We start from the raw sequence: 16,187 nt of genomic DNA, 5'->3' as shown, positions 1-16,187 counted from the left end.
ATGTACCATTTCAACAGGTCGTGGACTCCCTGAGCCCATCCACAAACCCCCAGCTAACAAGCCCGCTCTCAGGCTTGAATTCAGACCTCAGACCTGGTCCACCTCCCGTGAGCCGGGCCCTCCCTTCTCAGCGCCCCTTCTCCCCTGTGAGTTCCCCACCCTGCTCGCCCCACCCTTGCTGGGATCCTGGCTCCTTGCTGTTGCCGGCGGGCCCTCCATACCTGGGAGTACCCTCAGCTGCCTCCTACACCCAGGGCCACCCCAGGGGCAAGCTGCCCCTGGATGAACCTGGGATGCTGGATGGGAGGCTGGGAGGACGCCTGGAGCTTGTTACATTGGGTTACATTTCCACACTGGCAAGGAGACTCTCCTGGTGGCGGACCCTGGCCTGAGACAGCGCCTCATGGGACCACCTTGCTCCCTCTATCTGGGTGTCACGTGCAATAATTTATTTAATCCTCACGAGAACCCTCTGAAGTACATGCTGTTGAATCCCCATTTCGTAGGCAGGGAACTGAATCAGGGTGGAGTCAGTTCCACTGCCTTCCATGCTAGGCCAGCTTGGCTAGGGTGACCCCCAAGTCACCCGGGGTGCCCTTTCCTCCCAGCCAGCCTCAGCAGGGCTCTCTCCATCCACAGGTGTTGTAATAATCTCTCCAGGATCTCTGTCCCTTTCCTCCCAGATATCTTCTTGGCTTCCATGCAGAGAATGTCAGCCCAGGAACCAGGGCACACCCTCTGAAGGAGGGCTTCTGGTTCTACCTCACCAGGCACGGGGCCCAGAACAAATCATTTCATTAGAGTTAATAACAAAGTCCCTTTAACTGCGAAGTGTTTCCAAATAGAAGGCCCTCCAGTCTGCTTTAATGAACAGATAAGAATCTTTGTAATTAACTCAGCGATGGCTTGCATGTAAATGGGTATTCTTCAGAGTGCTGTGAGACTATTATTGTTTTAAGTACGGGGTAAATGTGCTCCTGACCCCTCCTTCCAACAAGCTTCTATACAAACCACCACCCCTGAAGGTTACTCACAGGATGGGCAGCTGCCCCTGTCTGCAGATACCCCATGGGTGCACTAGATCCCAGAGCGCCACCTGTCTTTATCCCACCCTCTCTGTGTTGGGTCCACCCATCCTTCACTCGCAGCCCTGGACCTGGCCCCCAGCCCTGTGACCTCTGCCTTCCCTCCTGGCAGGTGGAGGGGCTGGGAGGGCTCTGCCCTATCATGTGATCAAGCACTAGCTGCCTCTGGTTATGACTGCACTGGAGCTGTTGCCTCCCACTGGCAGTGTACATGCGTATGTGTGTATGTGTGCATGTCGGGAGTGTGTGTGTGTGTGTGGGGGCATGCCCCTGCTTGTGCACACCTGTGAGGTTGGCAGGCGTGTGAACGAGTAGGGATGCTCGGAGAGAGTGCATTTGTGATGCGCGCTCTGTGTGCGTGTAGGGAGTGTGTGCACACGTGCTCTATGTGCCCCGCCCACAAGAGCCCAGTTCCTCCTCTTCTAACAAAGGCAGCACTTTAATTGCTGGATGCATCTGGTGCTTTGTTGTGTCTGTTCCTGAAGCAAGGTTTGCTGGGGCGGAGGGTCACCCCGTGGCTCTGGCCTCCCTGGAGATTTTTCCTCGAGATGTTGCAGCTGCTGGAGCATTCTCTCCTCGCCTTCTTTTCCTCTCTTCCCTCCCTGGGGGATGTGGTCCTTGCCCGGTAGGCTTAGCCACAGTCCAGCTCCCCTCCCCTGGGCCCGCCCCTTCCCTTGACAGAGAGCCATCTCACAGGGGATCTGGAATCTGGAACGGAGCCCGGAGGGGGCAGGGAACAGATTGTGGAAGAAGGACACCGTGGGCAAGTGTGTGGGAGGGAGGAGGCCCTGGAACAGCATCCCAGCTTCTGTCAATGCTGATGAATTGCCTCCCATCAGGGGAGGGGTGGGCTTCACTCTCTGTGCCCCTTGGAGGGGCGGACTGTGTGCGTCGAGGTGGCTGTAGGGTGTACGTGATAAGAAGGAGCAGAGAAAGGGGAGGCATGCAGGACCCCTCACTTGCTGCCTCCCACCGAAGGCACCCTCCACCCTCCCTCCTCCCCGACGTGACTGGGGTGGGGGTCTGCAGGTGGAGTCCATTTCAGGGCCAGGGCTGGGCTGCTGGCTTCGGTGTAGAGTAGGAGCACAGAGGTCCACTCCCAGGACACTGCTCATTTTTCCTTTGCTCCCAATCGACTGTCCTAACTGGCAGGACCCCTCCTGATGGGAGAAGCTACAGGAAGCAGCCCCAGAGCCCCTGCCCCAGTACAAGTCATAGGAGGCCTGTTGGGAGCTTTTGCAGTGGAGGAGAAAGAAAGTCATTCTAGAACTGCAGAAGGTCGGGAGGGAAAGGGCACCTCCAGCCCTTCTGTGAAGCCCAAAGAGGGCTGGGGGGCTGCCTGAGGTCACACAGGAAGAAGGCAGCAGAACTGGGACTCAAGCCCTTCTGACCTTGTTTTTCTTGGGAGCCCCATAGTGGCCTGCCCCATGGGGCTGGGAACTCCGCCAGGGGCCGAGGCCCCGTCTGTGCCTCGGGGAAGTCCTGGCAGGCACTTCGAGTTCTGTGTTTGAATCCACTTGATAGATGGGCTCACGGTTGGGCTCTGGATGGGGGCACAGAGGGTCCTCAGATAGCATCTAGTCCAGACCCCTCTTCTCACAGAGGAGGGCCAGAGACTCGTGCAAGGTCACACTGCAGCTGCGGGGGAGCCAGGGGACTGGAAGCCAAGCAGCTCTCTCCTAAGCAGCCCAAGGCTTCTCCAGGGTCACCTGAGGGAGGGTACCTTCCCCCACTTCCCACTCCTCTTAGCCGGGCCCCTGTGGGGCTCCATCCTCCAGCCACCGGGATAAATCCATCCCACCTCCTTACCCTCAACGGTTTGTTTCTGAATTCCTGGCCATCTGGTAGACCCTTCTGAATGCCTCCCCTCAACCCACCTATGGCCCTGGTCCAGGCTACCTTTCTGGATTAACTTCCCAGCTTCCACATTTACTTTACTTCTTCTGCTCTGTGGGCTAAGTGCATACCTAGGTTACTTTGCACTTATTAGCACCTGTTCGTATGTTTCACTGAATGCATGGTGGCATTTCTTCGGGTGTGTCAGTGTCCCCCCTCAGACTGGAAGCTGCTATGGGACAGGGCCCAGTCCTCTTCCATCAGACTGGGAGCTCCCATGGAACAGAATCTGGGTCTCTTCCATCAGACTGGGAGGTCCCATGGAACAGAATCTGGGTCTCTTCCATCAGAATGGGAGCTCCCATGGAATAGAATCTGGGTCTCTTCCATCAGACTGGGAGCTCCCATGGAACAGAATCTGGGTCTCTTCCATCAGACTGGGAGCTCCCTGTGGGCAGAGGATCCACAAGCTGAACTTTCAAGCTCTGTCTTAGCCCTGAGACTCGCTGCTTCTCTGGCAGACACAGGGATGGTTACCGTTCCCATCCCCCCATGCTCCTTCCCTATGGATACCCACCCCCCACAATCTGGCAAAGTCCAAACTCATAGGAGCAGCTGCCACTGGCAGCATCAAGTAGAGGATGGCAGAGCTGGCAAAGCTTGGAGAACCGCTGAGGACCATTGAAACTGTTACCCGCCTCCTGCCCACAGCATCTCTAAGAGGGTGGAGGGTGGAAGGTATAAACTAGCAAGGCTGGACAGTGCCTTGGGCTTCACACCTGCAGACCTGAAAACCATTAAGACTGAGGGGGCCGTCTGGCCCTGGATTCTAGTTGAGGATCCTGGCTTGTTCTAGACATGGGCAGTGCCAGGCTCATGGCCACACAACTAGTCAGTGGCAGAGAGAGAACCCCCACCAAGGCCCTGGACGCCCAGCCCAGTGGGCTTGACATTGTCAGAATCATTCTCTGAACTCCTGGTCCCCACGGAGGAGGGCAGTGTGGGGCAGAGGGAAGACAGGAGACTTGAGCCAATGTAACCTGGGTATGAATCCTGGCGCCGCTATTTGTTTGCTGTGTGACATGAGACAAGTTACATAACTTCTGAGCCTCAGTTTTGTCATCTGTAAAATGGATATAATGATAGCACCTACCTTACTTGGTTATTGTGAAGACTCAGCGGAATGATGGATATAAAATGGTTAGCGTGGAGTGAGCTCTCAGGAAATGTTAGTGGTGGCTATATAATCCTCCTGATTCCCCTGTGCTTGGCACTCTGACTGATCTATGATAAGGATTTAATAAACACTCACTGTGCTACCATGGCCAGGGTGGGGGCCTAAGGGATGGCCTCAGCTTCCCAGTTTCTCTTGCTTATACTCCAGAGGCTGAAGGGACGGCCAGTATCCCAAGGGAAACGGCAGGTGCAACTCACACCCACTTCCCTGTCTGTGCTGCCCGCTCTCCTAACAAGCCCAGCTCAACACCTTGCTCAGGAAAGCCCTGCTGGTTCTCTGCTCCAAAGGTGACCAAGAGAGGGTTGGATGGTTGTCTGTTGTGACAGTCAGCAGGGGGTGGAGCTTCTAGTAGGGGAGGGAGTGTGTTCCCTCTAAAAATGGGAGAGAGGCCATAGTGCTCACTCTGTTCCATCTGCACCCAACACTATCCATGGTCTATACCTTAAATGGGGGTCCCACAGCCTTGCCCCCATCACTTGAGCACATCAAATCCTTAGAGGCCCCTCTGTATGCCCCTCACACCTTCCGAACTCTCCAACATCATTTCCCTTCAGTTGCTAAGTTGCTTCAGGATGTAGCAGAAAGAGGGTAGGTTTGTAGCTGCCCGGAGGTTACTTCTAAGCTGGAGACCCTGGGCAGATTACCATCGCTCTCTGTGTGCCTGTCTCCTCATCTATAAAATAGGAGTTAGTAGTTCCTATCTCCCTGGACTTTGGTTCAGTACAGGTGCTAAAACAGCACAGCCCCTTCAGAGAGGTCAGTGAATACTGTCTAGTAGCGGTGACTTCCATGTTTATACAAGTGAAGAAATGAGGGCCCAGAGCTGGTTCTGTGTTGGCTGAAGGTCACACAGCAAATGCACCGTCAGACCCCAGGAGTCCCTGCCAACCTGTCTTAGGAAATTTTATCCCTTTAAATGAGAGTTTCTTTTCCTGGCCCATATACTGTACTTCCCATGTTCTCAGCTTGGCTCCAAGTCTCTCCCTTTCTCCCTGAAGCCTTCTCTTAAGGGGGGCACAGTGCCTGGCACATAGTAGGTGCTTGTCAATATTTGTTGAAGACAGGTTTGTAGGCACGTCCTGGGTGGCGTGGGGGCGAAGCCGGGAGCCGCGCCGAGCACTGACTTCGGGCAGGGGACAGGCTCAAGGTGGCTTCTCCACACCCCGGCTCTGCCTTCGCCTGCTCCCCCGCTGTCGGAGAAATCTCATTTTGCCAGCAAGCTGATTCCTGGGCCTGGTTCCCTGGCGCTCCCTGAGCAGCTCTCTGTCAATAACTATTCTTTACAAGGTCCCTTGATGCGTTTTTGGGGCTGAAGACAAAGTTTTAAAGAGGACTTCAGCGCCAGGGCCATTCCAGGGGCCGTTAACTTAATGTCCCGCCTTGTTGCCTCCAAGCTTCCTGCCTCTTGAACCGCGTGAGGGTCGGGTCTCGCCATTTCTAGCAATTGCTTCTGAGTTCTTGCCTTTGGACACGGGGTGAGGAATGAAGAGAAAGGGACACAAATTACAAGCCAGGGTGGCAGGCAGGGCTCTGGCCCTGCTGCTTGGTTCACTGTGTGACTATCAACCAACCGCCCCCCATCTCGGGGTCCTCGTTTCCCCGTTTGTGAAAGCATGGATGCTGACAACCACCATTAGGCCGGCTTCTGTGGTCTCCCCTGGAGCAGCGTGTTCTCTGAGGCTCGTTTGGGAAGGAGATCTTGGTGTCAGCGGCATCTGACGTCCTCCCCTCATTCCCATGTGGGATAACGCAGTTGGCAAATCCTGCAGTGAACGCTACTGTGTCCACCAGCTCTCTGTTGCCACTGTCCTTCTGCTGCATCCTCCTCCTAACTGGTCCCCTTGCCCCTTGCACCCTTCCTTCCTTCACCCAGCAAGAGGGAAATGATCTGAACCTTGAGTCAAGCCTGATTCCCCAATCCATTTTGAACCCACCATACTCCCTCTGGCCTCCACTCTTCGGCGTATACATTTTGTGTGTTTCTCCATCATCAGGGACCCAAAGCCCAGGCACGGGGAAAGCATGTGCAGAGACAAGGCAGCAAAAGAAAGCCCCGTGGTGTCAAGTATGCAGCTTCTGGGCCTCCGCACCCACTATTCTCCCTTCCTGGAATGTCCTTGGCCTTGTCCTCAGCAAACTCAGTTTGAGTATGTCTCCCCCTCACTTCTTTGCGCCCCACCAACCCAGGGCAAAGCTCTATCATCAATCATCCCAGGCGACCATAGCCAGGCGCTATGTCCATCTTCCCCCGTGGGGTTGGGGCTCCCTGGCAACAAGCCCACGGTTTTGCCTCCTCTTTTCCTGGCAGGAGCTGGCACACAGTAGGAGCTTAATGCGTTGAATAAATGAATTGCATTCACTTTCCAGTGTTCATACCAGCACCCCCGCTGTGCACACACACCCAAGCTGGGATGTTTCTCCTTCCTTGACACACACCTGTGTCCTCCTCATCTCAGATAAGTGGTGAGGTGGCAGAGTATGGAAAATCCCCAAGTGAGGGATAACAGGGAAGCCATTGATAGTTTGCGTCTGAACTTGAGTTAGCAAATATTTGTTGAGCACTTGCCAATTCTGGGCACCACGGGTGATGAAAAGTGACTGAGGGCCCCCCTGCCCACCCCCTAGGGCCCTCTAGGAGGGCACCGTCAGGGCACATTTGAACAGCAGGTACCTGATGTCCTGCACACTCCAGGAGAGCCCTCACGCTCTGGCCTGCACGGCGTTCCAGCAGCTCCCGGCTTCCTTGCCGCTGAGCTACACTTATTCTCTGCTGCCAACACATCTTGGGCAGAGCTGGCCAATCTCAAGCCTTTCTTTCAGGCCCACATCTTACCTGAACATTAAGACCTGGATGCAACAAACTCCATTTACTGAGCATCTCTGTGTGCCAGGGTCTGTGCTGGGAACTTTGTCTGCTGCTGGGCACCGCGCACAGCACTTTACAGACACCATGTCATCTAATCCTCACGACAGCCCCGGGGCTGCCCCGATCGGTTGAGCAGAGGATCGTGACAGGCAGGCTTCCTTCTGTGGGGGGCGGGCAACAGCTATTTGGGGCAGGTGCCAACACAGCACTAGTCCTGCCCCTGGTCCCTTCTGGGGCAGATGCTGGTTGCTGTAGCCACCTGTCCAGGGCACTGGAGGCTGGCCAGGCAGCCTTGGCCGGGCTCTTCCTCCCCCCCCAGGTCTCCTGTGGTCCCTGGGGCTGCTGCCTGTGCTGGGGAGGGGTCTCCCAGGGCCATGGGAGGCCATGAGGGGCGAGGGGTCAGCCCATGGCCCACCGAGCAGGGAGGAGCCCCCCAACAGCCATTGCCCTTTCCTGCCTGGCTTTCTGACTTGGAGACCCCCAGACTGTCTCCATCAGTCCCTGGAGAAGAGAGGCCTCCCTGGGAGGTGGTGATGGTGACGAGGAGGGATGCCCTCTGAGAGGTGGACTGAGGCGGAGGAGGAAACTGGAGTGAGCTCAGGTGTGCACACAACCCTCTCGCCTCTCTCCTTCTTTTCCTGTACCCTCCTGCCCTTCTCCTAGAGGAGGCATCTCTTTAGAAGGGCACATTTCTGGGTCAGCGAGTCCTCTATCCCCAGAGGTGAGCATGCCCCCAGCACCACAGGGTTTAAAGGGACCTGGATGTTGGAGGAGGAGCAGGACCGCAGGCGGCTCAGCCGTGCTTCCGTCTCATGTCATTTAACATGACCTCCGTGTGTGTGTGTGTGTGTGTGTGTGTGTGCATGCACGCGCCTGCACGCAAGGAAGAGACACAGAGAAGCCAGCCACCATGTACTGCCTGTTCTCCGGGAGCTGCTGCGCCCGCCCCCCCCAGTCTGGTCGCCTCCATTTACTTAAGAAAAATCCGATACAGTGGTGGGTAGAACCCGAGAGAGGGGTGGCTGTGGGATGGGGTAGGGGAGCCGCGGGCTCCCTTCTGCCTTGCTCGTCCCAGGGTCCTTCCCAGCACTGCCTGGCGCCCTCTCCCCCTCCCACCTGATTCCACCTGGCAGGGGGGCGGGTGGCTGCCCCTGCAGAGAGGAAGGAGTGCTCAGCAGAGCAGGAGGGACGGCTAAGGCATAGTGCTGATCTTGCTGAGGGGTGGGCACGAGGCACCCAGGGCTCCCGGGCACCCGGACCACAGTGCTCTGGGGTGGACCGAGGACTCCTCCCCCTGAGGGCCTGCCCACAGCCCTTGGGGGCACAGGATGGAGTCCTGAGATCTCAGAGAGGCGCCTGGCTTGGCCCCAGACCCCTCTGAAGAGTCAGCTCCCAGGTCCTGGGAAGGGACTGGGGGCACCCAGAAGCCAGCAGATGCTACAAATATCCCCTGCCCCCGAAATGTTCTTTCCACAGCAAGATCCTTGGCAGGGCAGGCAGCCGCCGCCTCCCCACCCTGCAGGACAGAAATCCCTGAATAGCGGTTTGAGAAAAGTCTTTGTGCAGCTTGTGACACAAGACCCCCCAGAGCCCCCCACACAGGGGGAAGCAGGGGACGTGGGGGGATGGGGCGGGGCAATGTGTGGACCCTCGGCCCAAGCTTGGCCTCCTTGTCCCCGTCTTGGGGGCTGTCTAAGACGGGAGGAGGGTTGGAAAGGGTGGAGCGAAGGCTGGGATTGCTCTCCTCTTAGCAAGCTCCAGGAGGAAGGCCCCTCCACCTCTGGAGGCGGAGGAGGGTAGGGTGCGAGGCGAGGAGGTGGCCGTCCGGGAGGAGCAAAGCTGCCGGGGGGCTGGAGCGTAAGATTCACTTCAGCCGGCCCATGTCAAGTGTGAGCTGGGTCCCGGCTGCGTCCCACACGGAGCCCACGCCGTGGCGGGCAGGGGACGCACCTCTATGCCATGTCTTTGACTCCGCGCCTGTAACTGTGCAGGTCAGGGGGCGGGTTGGGCCGCGCGGTGCCCGCCGCCTCTGGGCAGCCCCATCCCAGGTCCTGTTCATCCTCCAAGTCCTCCTCGCCGGCGGGCACCGAGTCGTAGGCCAGCCCCTCCGAGGGCAGCGCCGTGAAGGTGGTGAACTTGACCCGTTTGCGCTTGGAGGTGGGAGAGCTGGCAGGGTCTTCGGCCTGGTCCCGGGCCGAGCCGCCCGAGGAGCCGTCGCCCCGCCCGTGCACCTGGCTCTGGACGCTGCTCTGCGAGCTGCCGCTGCTGTGGTGGTCGCCGTGGCAGCAGGCGGGCACGGCCTCCAGCGGGTTGCTGGCGGGTGGCGACAGCTCCCCCTGCCCCCGCAGCGGCTGCCCGTTGCCCAGGAACACCCAGTGGTGAGAGTGGTCCATGCTGGTCTGGCCCTCGGGCGGGATGCGCTTGTGCCGGTAGCGCAGCACGAAGACGATGCAGTTGATGAGGAAGACCAGGATGGCGAGGCAGAAGACGCCCAGCAGCGCGTACATGCCGATCTCCAGGTCCGTCAGCCCCCTCGGCATCTGCAGGAAGCCGGTGGGCAGTGGCAGGAAATCTTCTGTGGGTGGCACCGCCGAGCTGGCGGTGCCCGGGCCCACGGCCTCGGGCGGGGATCCGGCAGTGCCCGGCGGGCCAGCTCCCTGGGCCTCGTCCTCGCCCCCGCCGGGCCCTGGCTGGCTGGGGCCGGGGTAGTCGTAGGTGGGGTCCCCCTCTTCCCGCCCAAAGTGCACCCGCAGGCCTACAGGGGTCGTGGCCAGTATACTCTTGCGCTTGGTTTTCTGGCAGCTCTCGGCGATGGTGAGCTCCGCGCGGAGCAGCTCCCCGGCCCCCTCGGCCTCAGCCACCACCAGTGGGAAGGCCCGGTCCTGGGTCACTGTGGCCACACGCTCGTCCAGACTGCTCACCAGCAGCCCATAGTCCTGGGGGCTGTAGAGGGAGAGTGGGGCCGTGGTACCGTCGCTGTAGGAGAGCCAGAGGCTCAGGAGGCCTTCCTGGAGGAGGAGGAGGAGAGGACAGGAATCAGAGATCTACTCCTGCTGGCTTCCCTGCTAGGTCCTGAGCTCCGTGAGGGCCAGGGCACTCTGGCTCCCCGCTGTATTCCCAGTGCTGGAACAGCGCCTGGCAGGTGGCGGGTGCTCGGGAATGGTGACTTGAGGGGAAGTTCTCCCACTCAACTCAGTGCAGGGAGCTATGGCCCCACACTGCCCCGAGAACGTCCTTGTCCACTTCGCCCTTCTCCCCCGGGTGAGTTGATGGTAAATTCTGCCTTGGGTCTAACTCAGATCCCTTCTGCTGCAGGAGTCACACCGTATCTCCATGCCTGATCACCCCCAGCAGACACATGGAGACTGAGAACGCACATATACTCAAGCCCAGCCTTGTCCTCTGTTAAACCTTCTGAGAGTTGACCTCCTTGCAGATGAAGAAGCAGGGCTCAGAGACAAGCAACTGGCCTGGGGTCACGGAGCAAGTTGGGGCCAAGGACTCCTGTGTCCTGACCTCTGGCTCAGTGCTCAGTGCCCACCTTCTCCCTCCCTGTGCCCCCCACCTGTAACTTTTCCACCTTTGTCCCATGGCCAGTGCCCTGGCGTATCAGTGGGGGGCTATAGCTGGGGGTCCAGAGATGGATGAGGGTATTTCCGGGGGGTGGAGGCAGAGGTGACGGACCCTCTGAGAAATGCAGGAGTGGGAACCTTCAACAGGAGCATCTCACCATGGCAGGTGCAGGAAGTGAGACCTTGGCCAGACTCCCGGGCAGAAGGTGGGGCACAGGCCCAGTAGGGCAGGCACGCAGGGCACAAAGTGTAGATAGATCTTCCATTATCAAATCCCTAATCTGGGGGGCTCGTGGCCAGAACCTGCAAGTCCTCCTTCCACACCCCAAGCCCCCAGGCTGGCCAGCTGGGCATCCAGTTACCTGCTTGAGGAAGCTGAGGGTCTGCTGGGCGGCCGTGGTGGCCAGGATGGTGTGGCTGCTCCCGGGGCTGGGCCGCAGGGAGAGGGCGAGGCTGGCCACCACCTGGGCCTGCAGCTGTGTGATGCTGACCTTCTCCTCTGTCACTGTCAGCAGTGTCTCCCCAAGCACGGACTCCGTCAGGGGGGAAACCACCTGAGGCAGGGTGGGGCGGGGATGGGTGAGAGCCAGGAGAGAAGGACACCCCGCCCCTCTCCAAATCCCCAACCAGGGAGGAATCTGAGTGCTGCTGGAAGGGAAGCCCAGGGGGTGGGGCAGATTGGGAGGCAGACTCCTGAGCTCTGCCTTAGGTCTGCAACCGGGAACCAGGGTCCAGAGGCCAAGCAACGGTCAAGGGCTCACAGGAGCCAGGCAGGAACACGGATGAGTGAGGTGGGTTGATTTTAAAGAAAACAACAGCCCTCCCGTAGAGTGATAAGTCACAATTGATGGTCAGCCTCAGTGTCAGGGAGACAAAAGGGAGCGGTGGGTACTGGCGCAAATGGGAGAACTCGTGCTCATGTAAAAAAGGCAGCAGTAGTGACCCCAGCTGATGATCGCCAGGCGGGAATGCAGACCCTGTGCTGCCAGATTCATATTTTCTAAAACCAGAAATTTACATTTTTTTAAAAATGAGAGACCTCCCCATTTTTAAATGGTTGGGTCAATCGTTTTACAAACAAAATATGTCTGCAGGCAGATTTCAGCCCATGGGTCACTATTTATAGTCTCTGAGATGGATGATATCTACCCAGGCACCCAGCTGTCAAGGAGGAAGGTCAAAGTTGAGTCCCTCAATCTCCAAAATTCCCTCTTCTGGCCTCTACGCTGGCTGGGCCCTCCCACCTCCTCCCCTCCTCAGCCACATCTCTCAGTGACCACACTGAGCCATGCAAGGTTCACAGAGGCTGATGAGGCTCGAGGCTTGGAGAGAGAAGCTTCGCCAAGGTTCCTGACCTTCGATGGTAGAATTTCAAGCAGAAGGGCAGGTGGGGGAAGAAAGTGTGTTTGCGGGGCCCGTCTGGGGTTGCTCCCCGAGGCCGAGGCGCTGGAAATCCTGTCTTAGGAGCGTCTGTGTCAAGGCTCCCGGCACGCCCGCCCTGTGCTTACCTTGAAGGGGGTGGTGCCTGGCTCCAGCCCGGCCAGCGTGCTGCTGTCTACCATGCGTGCTACTCGGGGGTCACCCACCCGCATGAAGTCGCTGACCAGGTCGGTGACCTCCACCAGCCAGTCTGAGCCCAGCATGGTGACCACCTGGTCGGTGCCCTCCGCCGACGTCGTGTGGAACTGGGTGAAAACCTGCAGGGTGGCGTGCTGGTACTGCAGGGTGCAGCCACGGCTCGCGCTCTGCCTTCGCTCCTCCTCCTCCTCGTCCGCGTCCTCGCTCTCCCGGGCTGATCTGGGTGGGGGAGGCCAGGAGTCAGGGCTCCCCACCCCGGCTCTGACCTGCACGAGTCCCTCCCTCCCTCTTGCCCCGCCAGCCCCTCCCCGGCTCCCGCTCCCATGGGTGGAAGGCTTTCCCTGGCCACCCCTTCTGTCTCTGACAAGCTTGGAGCCCGAAGTCCCAGGCGTTCCTCTCCTAGAAAGGTACCTTCTTGACTCCCCACCCCACCTCGTGTCCCCTGCCTGGCTGCGCCCACACCTGTGAATAGCTGGCATCAAATCTTAGCAAACACTGGCTCTTTCTCAGCACTAAGCACTTGCTGGGCCCTGGGCTCAGCTCTAACTTGGATCAAAGGTGATCCTTGCTCAAGTGCCAGGAGGCCTAGCTGCGTCGTCGTGTCCTACAGCTGTGTGGCAGACGGAACTTGGATACTCAGCTGATGAGATTGCCAAGCAGAGTGTGGGAGGTGTGTCCTGGCTTCCTCTGGCTGCTCAGAGTAAAATGCAAGAGGAGACAGATAAATGGAGGGAGGAACTGGCAGGCAAAATGGAACCAGGACTTGACAGTTTGGGGAATTCTCAGCCTGTCCAGATTGCCAAAAATGAGAAAATCAGGAGATTCACCCAGGAAAGCGGGCTGTGGAGAGAGAGAAGGGTGTGGCCAGTGCTTGGCTAGTGCTTCAGAAGGATTAAACCACCAGAATATTCATTCACATAGAGGGCTCTTTTACCTGTGTTAACTAATTTAGTCCTCACAGCAATCTGCTGAGCTAAGTGTTAACGTGCCCATTTTAGAGATGAGGAAACGGAGGCACAGTAGCCTAAGGTTACCCAGCTAGCAAACAGCAGTCAGGATTTCACCCCAAGCCATCTGGCTTCAGAGTTCACTATGTCCTTCACTACTCAAACCTCACTGGGAGCTGGCCTGAAATGCAGACTCACAGGCCCCATCCCAGTTTCACGGAATCAGAATCTGCATTTTAACACCATCTTTGGGCAAGTCGTGTGCAAGTTCAAGAGGCCCTGGTCTATGCGGGCTTGCTTTTCCAAATCTCCGCAGAACTGAACTGATCCCAACTCTCACTAGGCTGCCTGCTTCTCTCTCCAGCTCCGCCCCTCCTGCTCGTAGCTGCCTGTCACTCTGCCGCTCTTCTCTTCCCTGCTGGCTTCTCTCTCCAGCAGTGATGAGTGGGTGAGCGGAGTGTGCTGAGTACACATGGACCTGCCCCGCAGATGGGCACCCAGGTGTGTGAGCCTGTATCCCAGCGAGGGAGCCCAGGGGGGGTCACCGTGCGCCTGGCTGATGTACTCATAAGTGTGCCCCTGGTGTGCCCAGGCTGGGGCACGCATGTACAGGTGTGTGAGCACCTATGTGGGTGTTTCTGCTCCATTTTGTCTGCTGCTTGACTGCTCTTACCCTGTCTCCCTAGCCAACTCCTTTCCACTCATCCTTTAAGACTTAGCTCCCGAGTCACCTCTTCCAGGAAGCCTGCTTTGACTTCTTCTGGAGGAAGAGGTGGTTCTTTCCTTTGTGCCACTTGCTTCCCTGTACTCAGGGCTTCCTTCATCCACCACGCTCCGTGGTATATATAAGACGGCTTCCTGATGGACCCAGAGCTCAGCTGGGTCAGGCTCTGGCCACATTTAACTGCTCCCCTCTCTGCCCCCATCCGTGCCTGGCACACAGTAGCTGCTCAATAAGTTTGTTGATTGCATAACCGACCTGCAGACTGTGTACACCTAGGGCCTTACACACACATGTAGATCAGACGTTGTGCCAGGGCTGTGTCACCCATGAGTATCCCCAGCATCCGCCATGTTTGGAGGGGCCGTACCTCCGGTCAGGAAGGATAGGTACCCTCCAGCCCTTCACTTGGCTGAGGCGGGCATCTGAGAGTTCAATGTGCAGGGGCAGCTTGGGTACCCAGACTGTCATTTCCAGCGGGGCATTGAGGACGTCGTAGCGGAAGGTGACCCTGGCGTTCATGGAACCGCGAGACTCCTTCCCGCTAACAAACACGTAGTCACAGCTGCTGGATACCTGGGGAGGGGGAGAGAGGTTGGTTGGCCTGTCTTGCCCTACAGGTCATCCTGTGGGGCAGTGTGAGGACTTCATTCTGACAAGGAAGGCCAGAAGTCCACTGGACAGAGAAAGTGCCAGTCACAGGAGGCTGAAGGGGAGGGGCTGGGTGGGAGAAGACCCCTAATTTAATTCCTCTGGGAGGTGTCAGCTTCCACTCCATTGCTCCAGAGATCACCTCTTAGTGGCTACCTTGGGAGGATTTTGCTCCCTGGCAAGAAGCCAGTGTGCCAATATTTTTGTAAGGGGCTGCTTTTGATGTGCCAGGCCACACCTTGGGGGAGACTTCAGGCTGAGGGTCCCCAGCGCTGGCTTCCCTCCCCAGCATGACCGCCTGGGCTCTGGAGCAGGTGTCTGATGGGTGGAGTCCTCCACAGTACACAGGGGTAGCCTGTCCTGAGCAGGACACTGGGGTGCGACTGGGCGGGGAGGAGGTCGAGGTGGAGGGGGTGGGGAGAAGGGGCAAGCCCACAGCTCCTCCAAGGTGCCTCTGGCCCAGTGGTCCCAGGCAGATGGGCAGCTGGTTAATCTCCGGGAGGGGGCTGCTCTAGCCAGGGGTGGAACTGAGGGAAAGGGAGAGGAAATTTCAGGACCAGAGAACCCCAAGCACAGACAGGTGGACAACTGCCACCCACGGGTGCAGCTTTTGCAAATGCATGCCCACCTGGACACCACCTTGCATTCTTCACGGTTCCCCGGATGAGCATATGCTCACTGAACATATCTTGGTGGATAGCTGTGCCCACTCACAGAGATGTCCCTGCTAGTACTTCAGGGCAGATGCAACGGGTGTCTGTGTAAGTGCCCACGTACACACCTGGCATACCTGGAGTGAATCCTGTGTGCAATGCATTTAGGTGCTCCTACTGGGACACGCCCCAGGGTGCACATCCTTGAGTTTGGAGGAGGGTCTATCAGGCAGCCTATGGGCTGATGACAACCTGAAGGCTCTCGTGGGGGTGGGGAGGGGCTGGGACTGTGGTTCATCCGTGCAGATGAGCCCCTGACGGTCCCAAACTCCTTCGAGCTCTCTTAATCATCTCAGGGGGTGGGTGGAGAGGAGTGGGACAGTGGTTCTGCTAGAAATGTTCATTTCCCTGTTCGGAAGGCAGAGAATTCCAGCTGAAGGCTGGCAAATCCCATTTAGAATGTTGGCAAACTCCCGAAAGAACCTGAGTGTATTGCGGTGAGAACGAAAACAAATTCCATTTCGAATCTTTGCTAATTCCCTTTGGTATCTAAGCCACGGTGATTGCTCTGGTCTGCTCTGGGGTGGGGGTGGGGGAGTCTGGGTGGTAGAGGAAGGTGCTGGGTGAGGGCTCTTGGGAGCAGGCCCATTTCTCCCCGTCCCAGCCTGCCAGCAGTGGCAAGCCCCATGGGCCTGGCAAGGCTTCCAGTCCTCAGGAGGCCGTGGGTGTGTGGTACCAAGCCGTCTGCTCTGGCTCACTAGGGGGACATTCCTCCTGGATGGGGGGATGGAGGAGGTGAGCCTCGGGCTCCAGAGACCAGGAGGGATCCAGGGGAGAGAGAGAGAGAGAGAGAGAGAGAGCACACACTCCCAGAGAGGGAGAAGGACACCCACATCCCCACTCCCCCTGCTGAAGGATTTACAGGAACAGGAAACAGATTCTGTTGCCCAATCATTTGATTTTGGCACCAGCTGGAGGCTGGCACAGCACACAGCTCACCCATCCCAGAGGGACCAGGGCTGGATGCCCTCCTGCATCACT

General features: G+C 58.0%; 1 protein-coding gene across 1 annotated transcript in view; it reads right to left on the bottom strand.

The window, feature by feature from the left end:
• Positions 1–7,946: 7,946 nt before the first annotated feature.
• Positions 7,947–16,187, bottom strand: part of TMEM132E (transmembrane protein 132E) — a 51,606-nt gene continuing 43,365 nt past the window's right edge. Inside the window, exons 6-9 of the mRNA XM_082605590.1 lie at positions 14,213–14,418; positions 12,105–12,393; positions 10,959–11,150; positions 7,947–10,032 (exon numbers count right to left, since the gene is read on the bottom strand). Of these exons, the coding sequence (XP_082461716.1) occupies positions 8,977–10,032; positions 10,959–11,150; positions 12,105–12,393; positions 14,213–14,418 (1,743 nt within the window). The 3' untranslated portion in view covers positions 7,947–8,976. The remainder of the gene's footprint in view (positions 10,033–10,958; positions 11,151–12,104; positions 12,394–14,212; positions 14,419–16,187) is intronic.

The sequence above is a fragment of the Mesoplodon mirus genome (assembly GCF_964341445.2).
Source record: "Mesoplodon mirus genome assembly, chromosome: 18".
Lineage (NCBI taxonomy): Eukaryota > Metazoa > Chordata > Mammalia > Artiodactyla > Ziphiidae > Mesoplodon > Mesoplodon mirus.
Note: the sequence above shows the minus strand (reverse complement) of the source record. Positions and strands in the feature narration are given on the sequence as shown.